This window comes from Podarcis pityusensis, assembly GCF_964106645.2.
Source record: "Podarcis pityusensis genome assembly, chromosome: 1".
Lineage (NCBI taxonomy): Eukaryota > Metazoa > Chordata > Lepidosauria > Squamata > Lacertidae > Podarcis > Podarcis pityusensis.
This window is the reverse complement of record NC_138028.1, coordinates 92,307,215-92,326,121: the sequence shown is the minus strand read 5'-3', so window position 1 is coordinate 92,326,121 and position 18,907 is coordinate 92,307,215. Positions and strand designations below refer to the sequence as shown.

Below are 18,907 nucleotides of genomic sequence, written 5' to 3'. Positions count from 1 at the left end.
TGATAGAGGGCAGATTAGGAATTTCAAAAATACAATCAACCAACCAACCAACCAACCAACCAATCAATCAATCAATCAATCGAGACTACATTGGCGGGCACCAGTTGCTATTTCAGAAGTTTTCATATTGATTTTAATGTATATGTTTTATTCACCATGCTGCTGTTTTGTTGTTTTATACCAGCTGAGTTACACTTAATATATTGTTGGTTTATTTTGTTTGTCTGATGCTTATATTTTGTTCCCTATCTTTTGGGAGCTTGGTTCAGAAAAGGACTGATAAGTATTTAAATAAAATACAATATACCGGTATGGAAAGTATTCACAACAGCTGAAAGTTTACACTGCCCGGCCGGCCTGCAAAATTAGTTTGTCATTTTTAGCTATACTACATTGGTGCTGTGGGCAGTTAGTGTCCTGGCCCTCACTGCCAAAGGCTTTAATGATCAAATCAGATCGATATGTAAGGCAAACAACAAATTAAAAGGTCCAGTAGGTACACAAGAAGTGAGAATGCATTTTAAGCAGTTCCCAGCTATGGAAACGAATGGAAGTCAAAGTTTTCCTCTTGAAAAACCAACTACTTTTATATTCCTTGATTACTTGTAACTTTCCAGCTAACAACTAATATAAACACATGCCTAACAGATACATTTTAATGTTTCTGCATTAACACAACACTCCAGCCATTTCCTCTCCAGTCAACATGAGTGAGTGAGTGAGTGAGTGAGTGAGTGAGTGAATGAATGAATGAATATTTATTATTACAGCTAAACAGCCAGCATACCTCCAGTCAGCATCTGCTTGTTAATATAAACTTGTTACGGGGGCGGGGGGGGGGGGAGCTACAATCTGCGGACTACTTTTCCTTTGTGTTCCTTTTCAATCCCAGCCTAGACTTGCTACCACCCTTGCATCACATTCATATATAAGGGAAATGTCTTCTTAGTGGCTGCCCTGGAGGTCTGTGGCTGCCTGCCTTTAGAAATACATCAGAGGCAAAGCAATTTCTGCCTAGTGGAGCCAAAATGGAACAAATTGTGCTCAATTATTGACCCCTGGAAGATAGCTGTGAACACTGACACCAAAACAAATTAAGTTTGAATTGGCCATTCACATTTGTTTATTAAAGATTTTATTTTGCATTTCTTCTTAAATCCAAGATCAAAGCAATTCTTCTTTTCATGATCAGGATCCTAAAATTCTGCTAAACTCTGCTCACAATGTAATTCCTGAAAAAGTTGCATGACCAATGTATTCGGAGACAGCATTTTGAATTTCGTGAAAATCAGTTTAAGGCATTTGTGTTTGGGCTAAAATAAATGATGGGGTCTAACACAACTATTTACTGTGATAAAGCAGTTTCCTACCATTTTTATGTAGACAAAAATCTACATAAAAATAAAAATATTTTGAAGGTAACTTAAAAATGATTTACAGAGGAAAGCAGTTAATTCTGGACTTTACTGACTTATGAAAAACTGTTATTGAAAAAAGCAGAACTAAACCATCTCATGAAATGTTTGCTGGAGGAACTGCCTGGCTTGGGAAGTCTGAAAGAGGTATTACCTCTGGAATGACTGGCGATATTCAAGGCAACAGTAAGCTCAACAGCTACACACCCCACAACCAGTGTTTGGCTCCTACAATTAAGGGCAAATCATTCTAGAGCTCACAGTCATGGAGATTTATTTTCAGATGAGTCACTAGAGGGCACCAGCAAACTCCTAATGGATGCACATTATGAAATTAAGTGTGAAATTACTTCTGCGATACCTGCGTACAACACAGCCTCAATGCGGTCTTTGATATGCTCCGGGCTGCTTCCAGGTGCAACTGTGGATGTGCCATTCGGTCCTGGAACCACGAAGGGTCCTACTAAAAAAGCGCATGCTCCACCAAGGTAACCAATCAATGATGCAACAGCTGTGGCGGTGGCACGCTCATCTGGTGAAAACCATGTAGTGGAGAGGAATGGAGCAGCGCTAGTGACAGTAGGGCCTGCCAATCCATTCAACAGCTGTCCTCCGTGGATCAGCCTAGGGAGAAAGCACAACACAAGACATTTACTGGCCAGGCACAAAGCTACCACTGTGGGTGGCGGTCAGTTTCTCCCTTCATACCACACCTGGAGACAACTGTGAGATACTGTCGCTGCTGCTGAGCATTTCCAAGACATGGAACGAAAGCAGAATCTGCCTCTTCCTTTGCCCCAAATCCTCTCCACGTGCCAGATGAGTCAGGTGAAGGAGTGGGGTCAATGTCAACTATGACTAATTAGTTACTAATGTTGGTAAAAATCTAAGAGATTAAATTTGTTTACCTAACAGATTATGGTACCAATATTTTAAAGTTAATTGGGTAAGATTAGTTGATTTGGTGCAGTCTCCTTGATACATAAGTAATTTCTCAGCAGGCTAAAAACATTCTGTAATACAAACTGAGAAGAGTTAGATTTTCCTATACTCCTTTTTCTAAAATGCAACTTGAAATGCAATGGCATTTGTCAATATTAACCAATGACATTCAGTGGGGAAACTACTATATGCTGGTAAGAAGCTGTTGTATTATTTGGGTTCTCTCAAATAAACCCAGCAGCCTTCACACAAAGAAGTCAAAATACTTTTTATGAAGAGGCAGCTGTCCTTGGGGTATGGAAAGTCTAGGCAACTTTGTTATTTCTGCATATGTCATTCGTACTCGAATAATTGCAGGAGGAGGAGGGGAAGACACATACCAACTTTTTAGTAAAAATACTGAACTGTCAAAAAAAGATTGCATAGCTGCTATTAAATCTCTCCCAGCATTGAATCTGTTTAGAATTTACAGAACAGAAAATCTGACAAAACATTAAGGTTTTATGATGTAGTGTTTAAGTACAAGGCACTGTCAGGCGTGTGTGTTCTTTAAGTTTGATGAACATGTCAATTCCTTTTTATTTATTATTTGGGGGGGGGACATTAAGGTAATTAAGGATTTCACAACAAAACTTAAAAAAAGATATCAGAGGAGAAAGAGTGGGAATCTATCATTATGCTGTGACATACATACTGAAGGCTAAGAGTTCTGTTGTAAACGAAGATTAATAACTTTGCACAATTATACAATCTAACGCCTTTGATATACAATTCCAGAGGCCATACAATCTCTCCAGCCTTGTTGTCACTGAAATAACATGCCAATGCAGTGTTAGGCAGCCATATGCTCCTTCTTGGCAATACGCAAAACTAAGCTCCCAAACACTCAGCAAATAATTAAACAATGACCATACTTTTGCAGGGACAGACATACTGGTCTGCTTCCAATGTAGTCAATTATCTCCTCTCTAATGTAAATTCCCCAAGAAGATGAACAACATACAGTTGAATTCATTATCTGCTCTATATTGAGGTGGATTGAGGTGGATGTATGCATTTCAGTAATCATTTATAGAAACAAAACATAAATTAGCAAAATCACTTCGGACTGATATCTGGAATTGCTCTGTTATTTTGTACTAGGGAAATCTGTTACGAAGAAATCACCTCAGATACTGCCACACACATTGGGACAGTGAAAACAGAACTCAGATTGCGTTGTATGTGCAAACTGGAATCACAGCATGATGGATGCATGAAGCTGTATTATCCAGTTTATGCAAGCTGCAAAAGTAATTTTCACTGACACTATGTATAAACAAAAGAGAGAAAGGGTTACATATGGGGAAAACAGCAGATTGTAAAGTTCCAAAGCCTTCCATCAAAACATTATAATCAACAAAGACAATGAGAATGACATGCCGAAGAGCCTCAATTGTCACTGTTTCCACAATGTTAAATAATAAGGTACGTGACTGCTTAACATAGTAACAAATAGAAAAGGCAGACACTTTGAGAAGATGACAGTTGTGCAGCAAGTCACTCTCTCTCTCTGATTAGAAAGGGGGCGGGAGGAAGTAAGAGGGAAGTAATAAAAGAAAGTTGCTGCTTCTACCAAGTGGACTGTTGTCAGAAACCCAAAACAGAACTTGCTGCCCTCCCCGCCCCCCGGCCATACATCTTCTCAGCCATGCTACGGTCAACATATTGCTGCCTCTAAAAGCAGTAGGTCTCCCTCTCTCCCTCCCAAATATGTTTTGCTGTCTAAAGTGGAACACCAAACGTTTTCCTCTCTCATCTACCCTTGTGGCTACAGCATGAAATAGACATGGTATTTAAATGCAGGACTTTCATACTTAATTCTACTCAACACATACATTAGTTCATTTCACTGGACCAAACTAGTTGCCCCTTTTAACAGCCTTTACTGATTTTGTGATTGATTAAATGATTCCAAGGCATTTAATGACTTGTACTACCCTGGCTTTAAAATGCAATGACCCTGTTGTACTCACAACTAGAGTGGCCCAAGGATGCTAAGAGTGGAAACTGCGACACCATTACCTGTACTGAAATATCTTCATTAGTTTCTCAGTTAGTTTCTGAACTCAATTAAAAGAGCCGGCATTAACCTATTAAAGCCCTACACAGGGTTTGGTACCAATATATTTATTGGAGTGCTTTCTCTCATACAAGTTTTATGTAGTTTTTCAATTTCATTGTTCCGCAAGGGGCAATGACAATAAAGATATCGTATCGTATCGTATCGTAAGTCTGCCTGCTCACTAAGATCATCATCTAAGATGATACCCTGCCTTCTGACGTGCAGCAGATGGTGACTGGCGTTTTTTGGTACTGCTTTCGTGCCTTTGGAAGATTGCTTGGTACCAGATGAGAATTCCCTTCCCCACAATGCTTTTTAATGACATATTGCTGTTGTTTCCTTTTATTCTCTTATACTGTCTGTTAGTTGACCTGGTAATTCTTGGACCTTGAAGGTGCAAGATAAAAACTGAATTTGTAAATAAGTATATATAGGGCTGCCATCTGCTGGATTGCCAAATAATGCTTTTGGCACAGATATTTTGCAGGCAGGCATGCATGATGATGAGGAGATTGGAAACAGGGTTCATTCCACCCTGAATGATCAGCTTGCTCTGCCAAAAGACCAGCTCCATCACATGCCTCCTACCTCTGAGCTGTTCCAATACCAGCTGGTCATTATAAGAACTACTATTTAAGAATTGGTGTCAAAATTTGCTTTTTTCTCCATCCCCTCCCTGTCCCTTTTGCCTAAAGAGCAGGAACAAAACAAACAAACAAACATCTTGAAATATGTGGAGCTCAATCCTACGCAGCTTATTCAGAAGTAAGTCCTGCTAAGTTCAGTGGGCCTTACTTTTGGTAAAATGATACGGGATTGCAGCCTTAGATTCCCAGTTTCTACACTCTGTCTGAAGCAGCCCCCCAAGTTAGCTGTTCACCTCGGGGTGTGTAACAATTCCCAGTGGGTAATTTAGCAGATCCATTATTCAAGTTGTGTGACATGGAGGATCATTTTGAAAAGCAAAGTAATTTTTAGCAGTAGTAAATAAAATAAATTTTATTATTACGGTCACAGACCAGTTCTGGAGCACTAGTAAGCATCTTTTTTTCACTTGTTTTGCAGGTTTGTCTTATTATATTTTCCTTCACTCTATAAAAGTGGACGCCATGGAGGGATGTATAAGCTAGGTGATAAGTCAGTAACCTAATTATGTTAGCGGCTCTTAGCCCGACCTCGGCCGGGGAGGGCGGGATACAAATAAATTATTATTATTGTTATTATTATTAATTCACTTTGGAAGAGGTCTGAAGTAAACACTTCCAACCACCGACAATCTGTCCTCTTCATTTCCCAGCATTTACTGCCTTTATACATTCCAAATAGCAAAACCAGAAGCCTTGTTGAAATCTCTCTACCACATACTTGTATTAATTCACTGATTTATGAACTCTGTCAGAATTAAGCCACTTTTCATTGGGGGTTTTTGTGTATCTCCACCTTATCTTCCTAGAGACGGACAGATAGGAGATACCCACGATATGGTTCAATGTATGGAGTAATCTACTACTATTCTAGAAGACAAATTTGTAGCAGCTAATATAGCTGACAGAAAAATATGAACACAACAGTATCAGTGCATTTTGCTTTTTTTTATGGTGTCTTGTTATCACTGCAGCAGATTTCAGCCTGAAAGGACTATCGGAACTCTTTCTTACAAACCATCATCTGTTCTAAAAATTGCTCTGAGATTAGAAACATTTGTTCCCGTTATTTCCCCATTTTCTTCTTGTTTCTGTTATCCAGAAGGAGCAAAGAGCAACTGCATTTTCCCTCACTGCCTAATACTGTAATTTAAGTTTGATTCTGTAATGCAAGATGTCTTTTGTATGAAAGATGAGAAGAGCAAGACAATTTTGTTCCGCACTTGGACCGATAGGAAAGCATTTTTAAGACTGGCTAAGGTAAGAGATGTATTTTGATCGATTTCTATACTCTGTGCTCAGGTTTATACATTACTTTTCCAATATTCAGCTAATTATTTTCAGGTACCAAGCAACATAGTGAACTCTGAGAGTTCAATCTAAGAGTATGAAGCTTTTCATAACAAGCCTGAAACCAAAACTATGAAAGAAAATAAGAAGAACATTTCAACAGAGGGGGTTATGAAATAATCAATTACTTATCCTTTGCCTCAAGACTAAAGTTTGTGAAAGCCAAACTAGAACACCTGATTTTTTGATTTTTTTAAAAAATAAGCTTTGTGGCCAAATCAAAATCTTGAAGTTAGAATTAATTTGCATTAACTTTCCTTTGAGCTAGTAATTGGGCAAGCAAGTTTACCTTCAAAAGGGGAACTGCTGTGACTGTGTTTAAATGAAAACAGAAAACAGTTCTGCTCTCCTTAACACAATCCAACTGCAAAAAGACAAGGTCAATGTAAAATCCTCAATGGTGAGTTTACAAACATGAAAATAATTATTTCATATTCCATGTGTCATATATACTACATACCAGTGTTAAGAAAGCATTCCTATATTCTGTATATAGGCCAAATGCAACATTTAAAAAAAGGGGTTCACTCCTTAGATGAATGAACCACATGTATTTTAGCAACTTCCTCTTCGGTGGCCAAACATTTGTAACCAAACATAATTACATATAGATTACAGTGTGTAGCACCCCAAGGGGGGGGGTCTCTTTAAAATCAGTATGTTATAAAATATTATCACTCACCAATGCCCCTCTAGATGATTCCCCAACCATTTGGAGGAGATTTAGGAGCAGGAGCTGCAGCTGGAGAGGGCAGAAATTGCTATCAATTGCTTCCCCTCCTTTCACTAACAGATTCTCTCCATCAGCAGATAGACCCAATGGATACAACCCAATGAGCATATTTAGCTACTGCACAAACTAGCAAACAAGACTACTGGAACTAAATCCCACTAAAGAATCAAACAAGCTTTTCAAAGTATTGGCGAATATAATATATATGAAAATGGATGACATAAAACTACCCCCTCTTTTGAAAAACATAATATTAATCCAATAGTAATCCAATCTGGGGGTTGCCAGCACATGGACAAGGGTCAGGCTATCTCGGTCCAGAGATGGCCATATATTCACATGTAGCTGAAAAATAAAGGGTTTGTTTGTTTTTACAGAAACTAGCATTTCCACCTACTGATATTTATGTAGAAGTGTTTTGTTCTATACAAATCCATACAAACAGATGCGCTGCCAAGTTATCATTGCTAAATGATATATTTGTAATGCAAAGGTTTTCCCCTTGCTAAATCTGTATTTAGCTTGTATATCTGGCTTCATTTTCAATGTTATGTAATCACCTAATACAATATGGGTAGAGTGTGAATGATTTTGCTTAATAATACTACTAAAAATAAAATAAGACACATCTCAGGGAGAAAGCAGAGAAATAAGTGAAGCTAATAGGCTCTTCTAACTAAGACACTGTGGCTTGATATAGGAACTGCTCCTAGCTAGAAAAGAAAGAGGAAATATGAAAGCATCCAACATGAGTCTGGAGTAGTTTTGACGCTGAACTTGGCTAGATCCTCTCACTCATCTTTGGGGTCGGTTTGTTTCTTGCTGCTATTGTTTTAAAGAAAAGTATAAGGATTCTGAAACACAATGGACTTCCATTTTTTATGAAATGGACCGGGGGTGGGGGGGGAATCTCATTATTGTGAAACTTTTTTTTACTGAAAGCCTGCCAAGCAAGAGTCAAAAATTTGCAATGAAACGAACACTGCAATACCAAGCCAAGACAATGGCATCTCTGTCAGACATCCTGACAGTTTAAAGGCAACAATATAACGATGCAGCAAGACCCCTGACAGTACAGCGACATATTCTCTCAGATCGTCACATCATAATGCCGTGTTATTGCACAGCCATCACAGCTGTCAGACACTTGAGAATGTTTCGTCGGTCAAAGTTTGAAATAGAGGAGCAAACAGAATTGAAGCTTGCAGGGAACATGTTAAAAAAACAAGAAGAAGAAAACAAAAACAACCCGTTTCAACATGATGGTTTTCTTCCATAAAGCCACACTTTAAAAAAAAGCAGCACACAAAACAAACAGACACAGTGAGGTTGTAGGCCAAGCCAGCCCCAACCTAGTACTCTCCAAAATGTTTTGGTGTGTAACTCATTACTGACCGCTGGCCATGCTGGCTGGGGCTTATGGGGTCTCACAAGATCAGGAAAGCACCAGGCTGCAGAAGGCTGGTATGGGCTCTTACTCTGATACTAACCAGATGCAGCAAAGAGATTTAGCAGTGAATGATTTCTCATCAATGGCACGAGCGGACTAATGAATCCAATTGTAGCCATTAAAAGATAAAATGGCTGCATTCAAACATAGTAAGAATAGGCCTAGCTTCCCACCCAGGCTTCCACACTTCCCTCTCCTGACACAGCTGCAAGGAGAAGATTGGAAGCTTCCGCTTCATTTTAAGTTAACTGCAATTTCTTCTGGTTAATATTAACTATGGTTAGTGGAAAAGCAAGCCACCTTCATAAACTACGGTTTGAAATTGGATGGAAAAACAGCTGGGGGAAAAATAACGGATTTCCATTGACCAGTGAAACCCCAACAATGGCTATCCACGCCTGAAGACAAGAGCACTCTACAGCTGAGCCATCTGGTTCTTCCTCTCCTCCCTCTCCAAGCTTACTAAATTTTGATGCATTTTTCAGCGAACCAAATTCAATCTGAATTGATAAAAAGAAATAATTAGCTGTGTTTCATAATAGTAATGTCTACATAGCTGAGGACCTTATTGGAAGCGCTTGAAACAGTTATTGCATCTGCTGAGATTGTTGTGTCAGTGTGCTGTGGAAGATAGTGCCACAGTTTGCAGATACACTGGGCATTTAGCAAAATAAATCAAAGTTGTGGAAGAGTGGTTCCAAGTGTGGTAGAATCTGAATACAGGAAGAGCAGTATTCCTAAGAAACAACAGGACAAATACAGGATAAATATAGACTGTGAGTAACATTGTGTGTACACCACTTCTCAGTGGTTGGAGTGCATTGGATGCAAAGCAAATGGGGGTGTATAGATAACTCTTGTCTAACTCTTTGGAGTGCTAAGACTAGTTAAAATGGCCAAAATATTGAGAACTCTCACACTCCCAACATAATCAAAGGCACATTCTTTCCAAGAATTTTATGTCACGGAGAACTGCGACTGAGCCAGAAACCCACCATCCAGAGGGCACATCCTAAATTATCAGGTCTAAATCTTAAATTGCATGACTTCTGCAAGAACAATCAATTCATTAGGACTTCTCAAGCTGGATCAAATGGCCTGTTTAAAATTTGGTCCAACTACTAAGCACTCTTGCCTAATGCCCCCCCCCCCTACAAATCCCATTACAAAATAGCTTCCCTTGAAGGTTTATTACTCATTGCTAAGTATATAGATGCTGGCAGCCCAACAGTTTCCTTTCCTCACAGGAACTTGGCATGTGAACAGGGTTTTTCTGCCAATTGTTTTATTGATTTTTATATGAGGGAAAGTAACCCAATGCACTGCATGCTGCCCACAAATAATAAAATTATTAATACTTTGAACTTCAGTGGGTATGTTGGTCCCAACTTCAAAGTGCTTTAAAAACAAAATTAATTAAATCTCACACTGCAGCCCAACCCTAAAACAATCAATAGGTCATTAAGACATTATTGTTTTATACTAAGCTGCTTATTTCACTCAGAAAGATGACAAATGCTTGGCAAATATCCATAAAAAAGATGATCTTGCCCTCGGATAATACTTTATGTTCCTTTTGTAGGTAAATACAATCAAGCTAAGTGCACTATTCTTTCTAAATGACCTTGTTAAGCACACAAAACTTATTCAGATCCTAACCAAGCCCAAAAGCTCAAGTTATAAGTTCAAATATTTTTGAAGGAGACTTGAGGGGGAAAGGAATGTAACTGTAAACATGGCATAAACTTCATAATACTCAATAACACATAAGACACAGCATCATTTCTTTTGAAAGCCTACCGTAAGCATCAAAGGAACAACTAATGTTCACATTTTTAGTTTCACAGAGCTATCACAATTTATATATTTTCAAAAGGGTCAAAACCAAACCACAGTGGTGAGACATGTTGAATGATTGACACACAGAATGCACATTCTGGCTCTGTAGTTGCACTACAAAGAGGGAGGGGAAGCTCTGCAGATATAGAGTGAATAATTGTACTGATAGTAAGGCAGAAGGGAAATAAATGACAATATAATATGCTTATAGAATCAGAGATAGAAGAAATTCCCTACAAAATGCAATTCTGGAAAACACACATTAATTTTTTTCCAAAATAAATAAGTTTTGTTTATATTATTGGATGCAACACACATGTGGATTTGCTGCATATCCAGCACTATAAACAAAGCATTTTGCAAAAAGGTCTGGAAAGAAAATGATAGAGGGAGTATACAGAGGGCAGAAAATTGCACCATCTGTCAAGTCCCTGCTCGCTGGAAGCCCTTCCAATATCCTACTTGGTTTCTATGCCTTGCACAAAAGTTACCTGACAATTTTTTTAAATAAACAGAGTCCTGGAAAGCTACTTTTTAAAAGAAGTGGAAATGTTAACATTTTAGAAAGGACGAATGAGGAGTAACCTAGAATGTAGGACACAACTAGTGTTGTGGCTACAACTACAGCCATAGCTATGTCTCTTTTGAGTTGCCTTGCGAAACCTAGAGCTCTGCCCTTGAGCAGTTCCCCATCAGACTCTCGCAAACCACTTGAAAATTGTGAGGAGTTGTGGTGGACTATTTAATAAACTTTTTTTTGTTCTACAAATAAAAGCACATACATATCTCATATTTGAGCAAACACCATCTGGCCTTTCTAATGTGATGTGCCCCTTTCCTTGTGAGCAAAGTTCTATGTTCCACTTTGGACTTAAGCTGATTTTACTATATCAGATTAATTATTATTTTTTGCAGAATGTTTAAATATCCCATTTTCAAACTATCCTGCACAGATAAACACTACATTGTTGTTGTTGTTGTTGGTTGTTGTTGTGGTGTTGTTGTTGTTATTTACTGTTTTTGAGTCTGGGTGAGTTTCATATTGGCAGTGACAATGGTGGAAGCGAGTCTCATGAATGTAGAATCAGTTCTACTATAACCAGGGGTATGATCTGGGGACCACAAGGCAATTACAATCTGATTTTGGTTGTTTTTTACCTGCTCTAGACACTTGGGAGTCAGAAAATATATTTTAATGGTCCTCACACATGCAGAGCTACATATTCATTCTTTTGTTGTGTTTAAACCATGACAAATTCCTTCAAGTTTTATTTCGATTGCTGGTGAACCACAGTATTGTGGGCATGACCTAACAGCTTGCAAAATTAGAGCATCTGAGGCAGAAGGTGGTTAAGAGGCCAGTCTTCATAACCCTTTCAAATCTCAGAATATCTGGTGGTCAGGAAAGGGGGTGGTCCTTATCTAGAAGGTAGCACATGGGGTGGGAGGGGGGGTGTCTCTCCCCTCCTGTGTGACTGAAACACAGTCTAGTAGCTGCATGCTACATATAGTACTGTATCTCACAAATAATCTTATTCAGCCCTAAGGGGAAAAATGCCATTAGAATGGTTTTATGGGATTTTTCTCATGTAGCTTTCCGTGGCAGAAAACTAGATTTAAACTGCAGAATGTCTTCAACTAGGCTACTTCAACATCTTTCAACTGCTACCGGTTATCGCAATGGTTATGCGTCACCAGATATGCTTTAGCTACACCACAGTCTTCACAGTAAAACCCTTGTATCCTACTGATACAAGATAATTTGGAAAGGTCCCCCTTCCCAGCCACTAAAGAACAAATAATAAACCTCTCACCATTTCCTTGTTTCTTGGTCTGATACAGGAACACATCTCAGGCCAGCTCCTACCACCATGAGGGATGATGTCAGCAACATAGTTACCCTGAGGCCTAAATGGAAAAGAATAGCAATTTTACAAGGAAAACACAGGCGTATCCAAACAAGTGACATAAAAAGTAGCAATTACAAAAGTAACCCTCCTTTTGAGGAAGTGCATCTTACAGGATATGTAAAACAAACATAGACAGATATTAACAGAGTAAGAACTTTTAAAAACAGTGCTAATGTTTGCATGCTTAACTAAAATTTCAGCCGACACTCCTATCCAGACTTAAACACCCAAGGCACCTAAATAAACAGCCTTCTCCAATCATTTTGAAAGAGAGGGCAGCTCTACATAGGCATGTCTTCTACACAGAGATGTTACTGAAAGCGGAGGGGAAGCTGTGGTAAGGGGTCAGAGCTCTGTATGCACATCAGACCTCCCACAGCTGCAAGGAATTACTGGACAGGTAATTCACGTGCCAAATCTGAATGATTTATCTCGTCTCATGTATAAAAAGGAGAAGTGGATGCATATCATTTCCTTTTCTGAAATAGTTAACGTTTTCCCTTCCTGTTTGTTTTTCAAAGTGGAGTCTTAAATCTAATCCTGAAATAAATATGGCTACTACATTGAAAGAATTTGCTTATTTGCGATACTGCAAAAAATGCAGCAAAGACTGCAGTGTTCAGGTCCAATTGCCAGTTGCTGCATCCAGCGTTTTTAAAATACTACATTGGCATTTAATGGATGTTTATATCTTCTCTACATGTGTGCTATTGAAGAATAACATGTGGTCGGATAAAGATCTTTATTAAGACTGCTATAACTTCATATGAATAAATATACTAATATATTCCTTATGACAGAATTCCTGTTGCTGATCCAGAGAGCGGATACATACACACTGTAGCAGATACAGATCCCAGACAACAGGGAACAAAGTATTAGGAATGGAGCCCAATATTAAGCCCTCAAGAAAAAGTATTTATATGTTTCGGCCAGTTTTGAGTTTTGCAGAATGTTCTATTGCCATAAATCAAGAGATTTCTTCTTCCTCAGAGGAATCACTTGTTTAATACTACATGTTTTTCTTCTGAATATTCTGTTGGCCGTTTTAGGTTGAGTTCACACATAGTCTCCATCACCAATTTATTACTAGCAAAATGCCTTTCATGAAACTGACCGTGTGGAATGTAAGAGGCAAGAATGCGAAGCTCCCTTGAGAGTCCCGAGTCCCATGATGCTGGGAACTGATTTTTATAGATGCAGTACACAATTAACTTATTTATTATATTTAATGTTGAGTTCACATGATAAAAATGTGAGAATGGTTGCCAGCTCACCATTGACAAGCACATATTTTTCCTGCAAGACCTCCTACCAGACTTCACGCTGCTCAGACTTCACACGGATTGAAGGACTGAAAAGTGACAATATGCCTCACTGCTTTGCAATCCTTTTTAGAGACAGTGCAATGCCTTGCACCTTCCCCCTCTCCTTTCTCTAAGCACAGAAGAGATATTGCAAACTTCACATTGAATAAGTGAAATCTCTTGCTACTTTTTGAGCCTCTCAGAAGACCAGAAAAACAAAAATGAACCACAGTCCACCACTCTCAGCTTGAAGCTGTCCAGGGAAAGACTGGTTCCCGTAGTGCAGCACTCAGTGTGACATCACAATCAAGATCCTGCTCCCCACCTTTAGCACAAATTTTAACTGGCTACCAAGCCTGTACAAAATTTATGAATCATAGATAAGAGACTCATGGATCAGGATCAAATGATGGATTTGACTATTTTTCCAGCTGCAGCACTTTAGCGCAAACCATTTGGTTTTTGAGCTACAAATTATAATGCAATACTCTGAAGGGCTTTGAATAGCGCTCACGATTTCGCCGACCTTTTGTATCTTCTTAATATGCACGTATTCCTAGGAAATTATCTAAAGTTAAAGAATAATGCCATACACATCAAGAACTGCCAAGAAGAGAAAAAATCTTCTTTTAAAAATGTCAAGCAGGTAGCTTGATTAAGGTGATAAAGCATAAAGGTCACAGAGGGCTGGCTGGAGATGCTGCACTAATATTATACTCTATAAAGGGTGGCTGCATTACTGCTGAAGGTCTTGAGGGCAAACAGCGGACCAAACAGAAATTCAAAAATAAGATTATCTTTGTAAAGTTATAGCTTTACTTTTTTCCAACATAAAGTTTACAATTTGAACTTAAAATATTTGATGTGGTGGCCTAAATTTTAGGAGCTTGATCTGGTCCATTGTGGGTGTAACACCCACATAGTACTCACATAGTCTCAATGGAGCCCTGTTTCCCACCCACCATCTACCTGTAAACGCACAAAAAGTGTGTAAATGCAGCACTATGGAAATTCAGAGTGAATAGGAAATCTCTGCATTTTCTCCATATTCACATCTAGCTCTCCCTCTGGATACTGTCAACGGTGCTCAATATGGGCAATGTACCCACAGTGGACTGGATCATGCCCAATTCTGGAGTAAGAGACACATAACACACAAATATGTATGATGAAGCACTCATGTCATTTTTTAAAAAATAAAATAAACCGATGGAGGTGGGGCTTTGGGTGGCTTCTCACCATCCAGGATTCTAAATGCAGGTAAATATACATCTTTAACTCCATGTGGGAAAAGCTAGGAGACCCAAGTCAAAAGAGCAGGTAGGGAAGGGTTAAGCATCCCTTCCCACACCACTTCCATCAAATCCCCCCACAAAAAGAGTCTGTGTCTTTCTTTAAATAGTGGGATCAAGACTCTATGCAATTTTGCACAACATATAGCTAGCTCCTCAAAAGCCATATGCATGTTTGTGTACCATGTTTTGTTGAATCAACAGTTCATCTCACTGTGTTGAGGGGAAATATGATAACCATCTTCAAATATCTAAAGGGCTGTCATGTATATGTTAAGAGAACCTACAACTATACAAACGCAAAAACATTTACTAGCACTGGTGCTTGTCTTGTTCATCAACCAAACATCAGCAGCCTTTGGATATACAGTGGTACCTCGGGTTACATACGCTTCAGGTTACATACGCTTCACGTTACACACTCCACTAACCCAGAAATAGTGCTTCAGGTAAAGAACTTTGCTTCAGGATAAGAACAGAAATCGGGCTCCAGTGGCGCGGCAGGAGGCCCCATTAGCTAAAGTGGTGCTTCAGGTTAAGAACAGTTTCAGGTTAAGAACGGACCTCCGGAACGAATTAAGTACTTAACCCGAGGTACCACTGTGCTAATCATAGTGGAGACCTGCAGCCTATAAAACACGCAATAAGTCTGTTGAAAGATTAGCTCCTAGACTACAAAATTTATATGCATGGATAATGAAGACAGAATTAAGCAGTACGACCAAAATGCTAAATTCAGAACAACTTTTATTATTTTCAATAAAATCTATTATATTTCTAAGTCTTTTAAGTTTTAATATCCTGCTTCTCAGCTGGACAGAACATCAATAAATTTTCAGTAGCTTATTCAATCTGACAGTACCATGAACATGTCCACTGAGTAATGAAAATGCGGTATCTCCCTTAAGAAACAGACAGTGCCTTGGAGAAAGCAAGATGGCATACTGGGTGGCATGGTGAATTGAGGAAACAAGTGAAGCAACCACACCAAAACACCCTATTTTTACATTTGCTGCTAGTTACATCTAGTACATCTGGTACATCTAGTTACTTCACTTCTGCTTTTGTTTCTTTCTCTCACAATGTGACAATTTGCCACTGCAAACAACTCAGGCTGAGTCACTATGGGCTGGAAAGGAGATGCTCCTTGAAGGTTTATTGAAACGTAAATCATCCCTTCCTTCAAAATACTCATAGTTTCAATCTGCAACTACTCTTCAAATCTCTCTCTTGAGCACAGTCAACACATCTTTCCTTCAAGCTTGCTGGCATGGTCATTAGATGAAAAGCAGAGCTGGTACATCTAGTTCAGCATCCAGCTCTTGCAGTAATCAACCGGATGACTACAGGATGCTCACAAAAAGGTCCTAAGTGTAACAGCGCTTTCCCCACTTGCGATTCCTAGCAAATGGTACACAGAGGCAGAACACTGCCATCATGACTAACAGCCACTAACCTCCATGTATGCCCAATTCTCATTGCCACCACTACTTTTGGGGAGAGTGAATCCTATTGTTTAATTAAACACTGTGTGAAGAAGTATTTCTTTTGTCTGTCCTGGGTCTTCCAACACTCAGAAGACCTTAAGGCTGGCAAATAAAGGGAGTATGAACTGCTGTATCTGAAGCAGGTTTGTAAACTCTAACAGAGAGAACTTTTGTTAGCATTAATTATGGGTAACAGGCATGTAAATATAATGCCCTCCCTCAGGGAGGTATGCCTGACACCAACTTTGCTGTCTTTTAGACACCAGGCAAAAACATTTATGTAGGCACTTAAAACATTATGACCATCTCCAGTACTTTACACTCTTCAGTTTCTATGTTATCTGTCTGTCTTATATGTATTTATTATTTTATTTTTGACAACTCACCTGAAATCACCAATGAAAGAGTATATAAACAAACCACGGGTATGATGTCAAAGGAACGGAGATAATATCTACGCTTGCAATTATCAACAAATTAAAGGAGCTGTTCCCTAAAAGCATATATTTTACTTTCAAAACACTCTGTCCTAGATGCTGATCAGATATAGGCTCAAACATTGCAAGAGAGGAGGAAGAAAACAGAATAGTGCTCAGTTTTAGGGGTTGAGAACAGTTTTGAGGAAGCTGAACTATCAGTTAAGGAAGCTACAACTGTAAAAGAAAAGCACATGAGATTACTTCATAACATACCAGCAGCTCTTCATACATTACCAATCTCTCCCCCCACCCCGACAAATGCACACATCTATGTGCAGTGTAATCTGGTGTGGTTCCTGAGCTGATTTTCTTTTCTACACTGCCTTCATTGCAAACAGAATATAAATATCCAAGTGAGTGATAATGAATACTTCATACCCACGTGGAGTTTTTGAGTGATCAAAGCACTTCACGTAACATTCTCTCAATAATTCAAGTGTCAGAAATCTGTGGCCCTCAATATGTTGTTGGACTCCATCAGTCCCAGGCAGCATAGCTGTTGGTCAGAGCTGCAGTCTGGCAATATCTGGAGGGCCACAAGTTCCCCACTTAATGCCACCAAATGAGTTCATGGTCGAGATGAGATCCAACTGGTTGATCAGTAATGGCTAACTGATTATTTCTGTTGCTGTTGGATTTACTGATTATTTTTATTTTGCGTGATCTATCTGATACTGTGTCCTTGTGTACACTATGTTGGTTTTTTTCTTTAAGAAAAACAGTATAGAATATTTTAAATTACATAAATTTCCCTTAGCCCGGATATTGAAACTGCTTGGGATCTGCTGGACTGGAGATCTAAACAGGTTCTGAAATAGTAACTTTCAGTACTAATCTTTAAACACATACATTATGTTTAATTCATGTAGGTCTTAATATTTCTAGTAATGATCAAGTGTTTTAGAATAAAATGCCACATTTACTAAATTTAAGGTCAAATTACTCTAGTGTATAGCTCAAAAATATCCCCTCACTATTTCTGAATGGTGAGAAGCTTTGGGTCCACCACTCAAGAACAAACTGTCGACTGAGCATATTTACTTCTCAAAATCAAGAAGTCAATCTGCTGATTATGCTGCAAAGATCCAAGAAATTGAGCTACTATTTATGGTACCATTATTAAATCCTAAAGGATGGGAATTGGAGATATCTCAATTTATCCTTCTTCCAATTAGTTTCTATTCTTGTCATCAATAGATAATTTGTATGTTGGGCTTCATGGTACTGCATTTCCCCTCAAAAATTGATTTTAAAATGTGTTTAATACTCCTGTGCAAAATAAAATCCCTTGAATTTCCTTATTAGTATGATTGCCCTAGAGCTAATTGATTGTACCTAAATTGAATATTCTTAGCTTACCAAATACTCAAGACCTGGAGCAGTGTTTCCCAAATATGGGTCTCCAGCTGTTTTTTGATAACTCCCATCATCCCTAGCTAGCAGAACCAGCACTCAGGGATTCTGGGAATTGTAGTCCAATAACAGCTGGAGACCCAAGTTTGGGAAACACTGACCTAAAGGATTATCCCACACCTCGTATACCCAATCAATCACTGTACTCTGCAGGAAAGGTCTGTTCCAAACTATATAGGAATTGGGCCGTTAGTGGCTCGTACCCTTTAGAATTCCCTCTCATTAAGTACTAGCTAGGTGCCATCTCTGTGGTCTTTTCAGTGCCAAATGAAGGCCTAACCCTTTCAGAAGCATTTTGAGATATTTCCCGGTCTAAATCTGTTTTTAGAAGTTTTAATTGTTCTCTGTGTTCATTAAAGGTAGACTGCACCCTGTATCTGCAAAAATGTGCTCTCTCAATCAGCATGGAGCTATTTGAGTATCTCCCCACAGTAACATAAAAACAAAAGTATTTTTTAATGCCACAGCCTGTAAATGCAACATAAAATTGCAAAACCAAGATGTCAAGCTACCTTCAGCACAGAAGAGACACTAATACTTAG

At 38.8% G+C, this 18,907-nt stretch overlaps 1 protein-coding gene across 2 annotated transcripts in view; it reads right to left on the bottom strand.

Moving 5' to 3' along the window:
- Positions 1-18,907, bottom strand: part of SLC49A4 (solute carrier family 49 member 4) — a 76,517-nt gene that overhangs the window by 51,471 nt on the left and 6,139 nt on the right. For both annotated transcript variants that reach the window (XR_013987027.1, XM_081007761.1), the window contains exons 2-3: positions 12,292-12,385; positions 1,777-2,039 (exon numbers count right to left, since the gene is read on the bottom strand). Coding sequence is in view for 1 of the 2 variants with exons in the window: in XM_081007761.1 (XP_080863887.1) it covers positions 1,777-2,039; positions 12,292-12,385 (357 nt within the window). In the remaining variant the exon portion in view is untranslated. The remainder of the gene's footprint in view (positions 1-1,776; positions 2,040-12,291; positions 12,386-18,907) is intronic.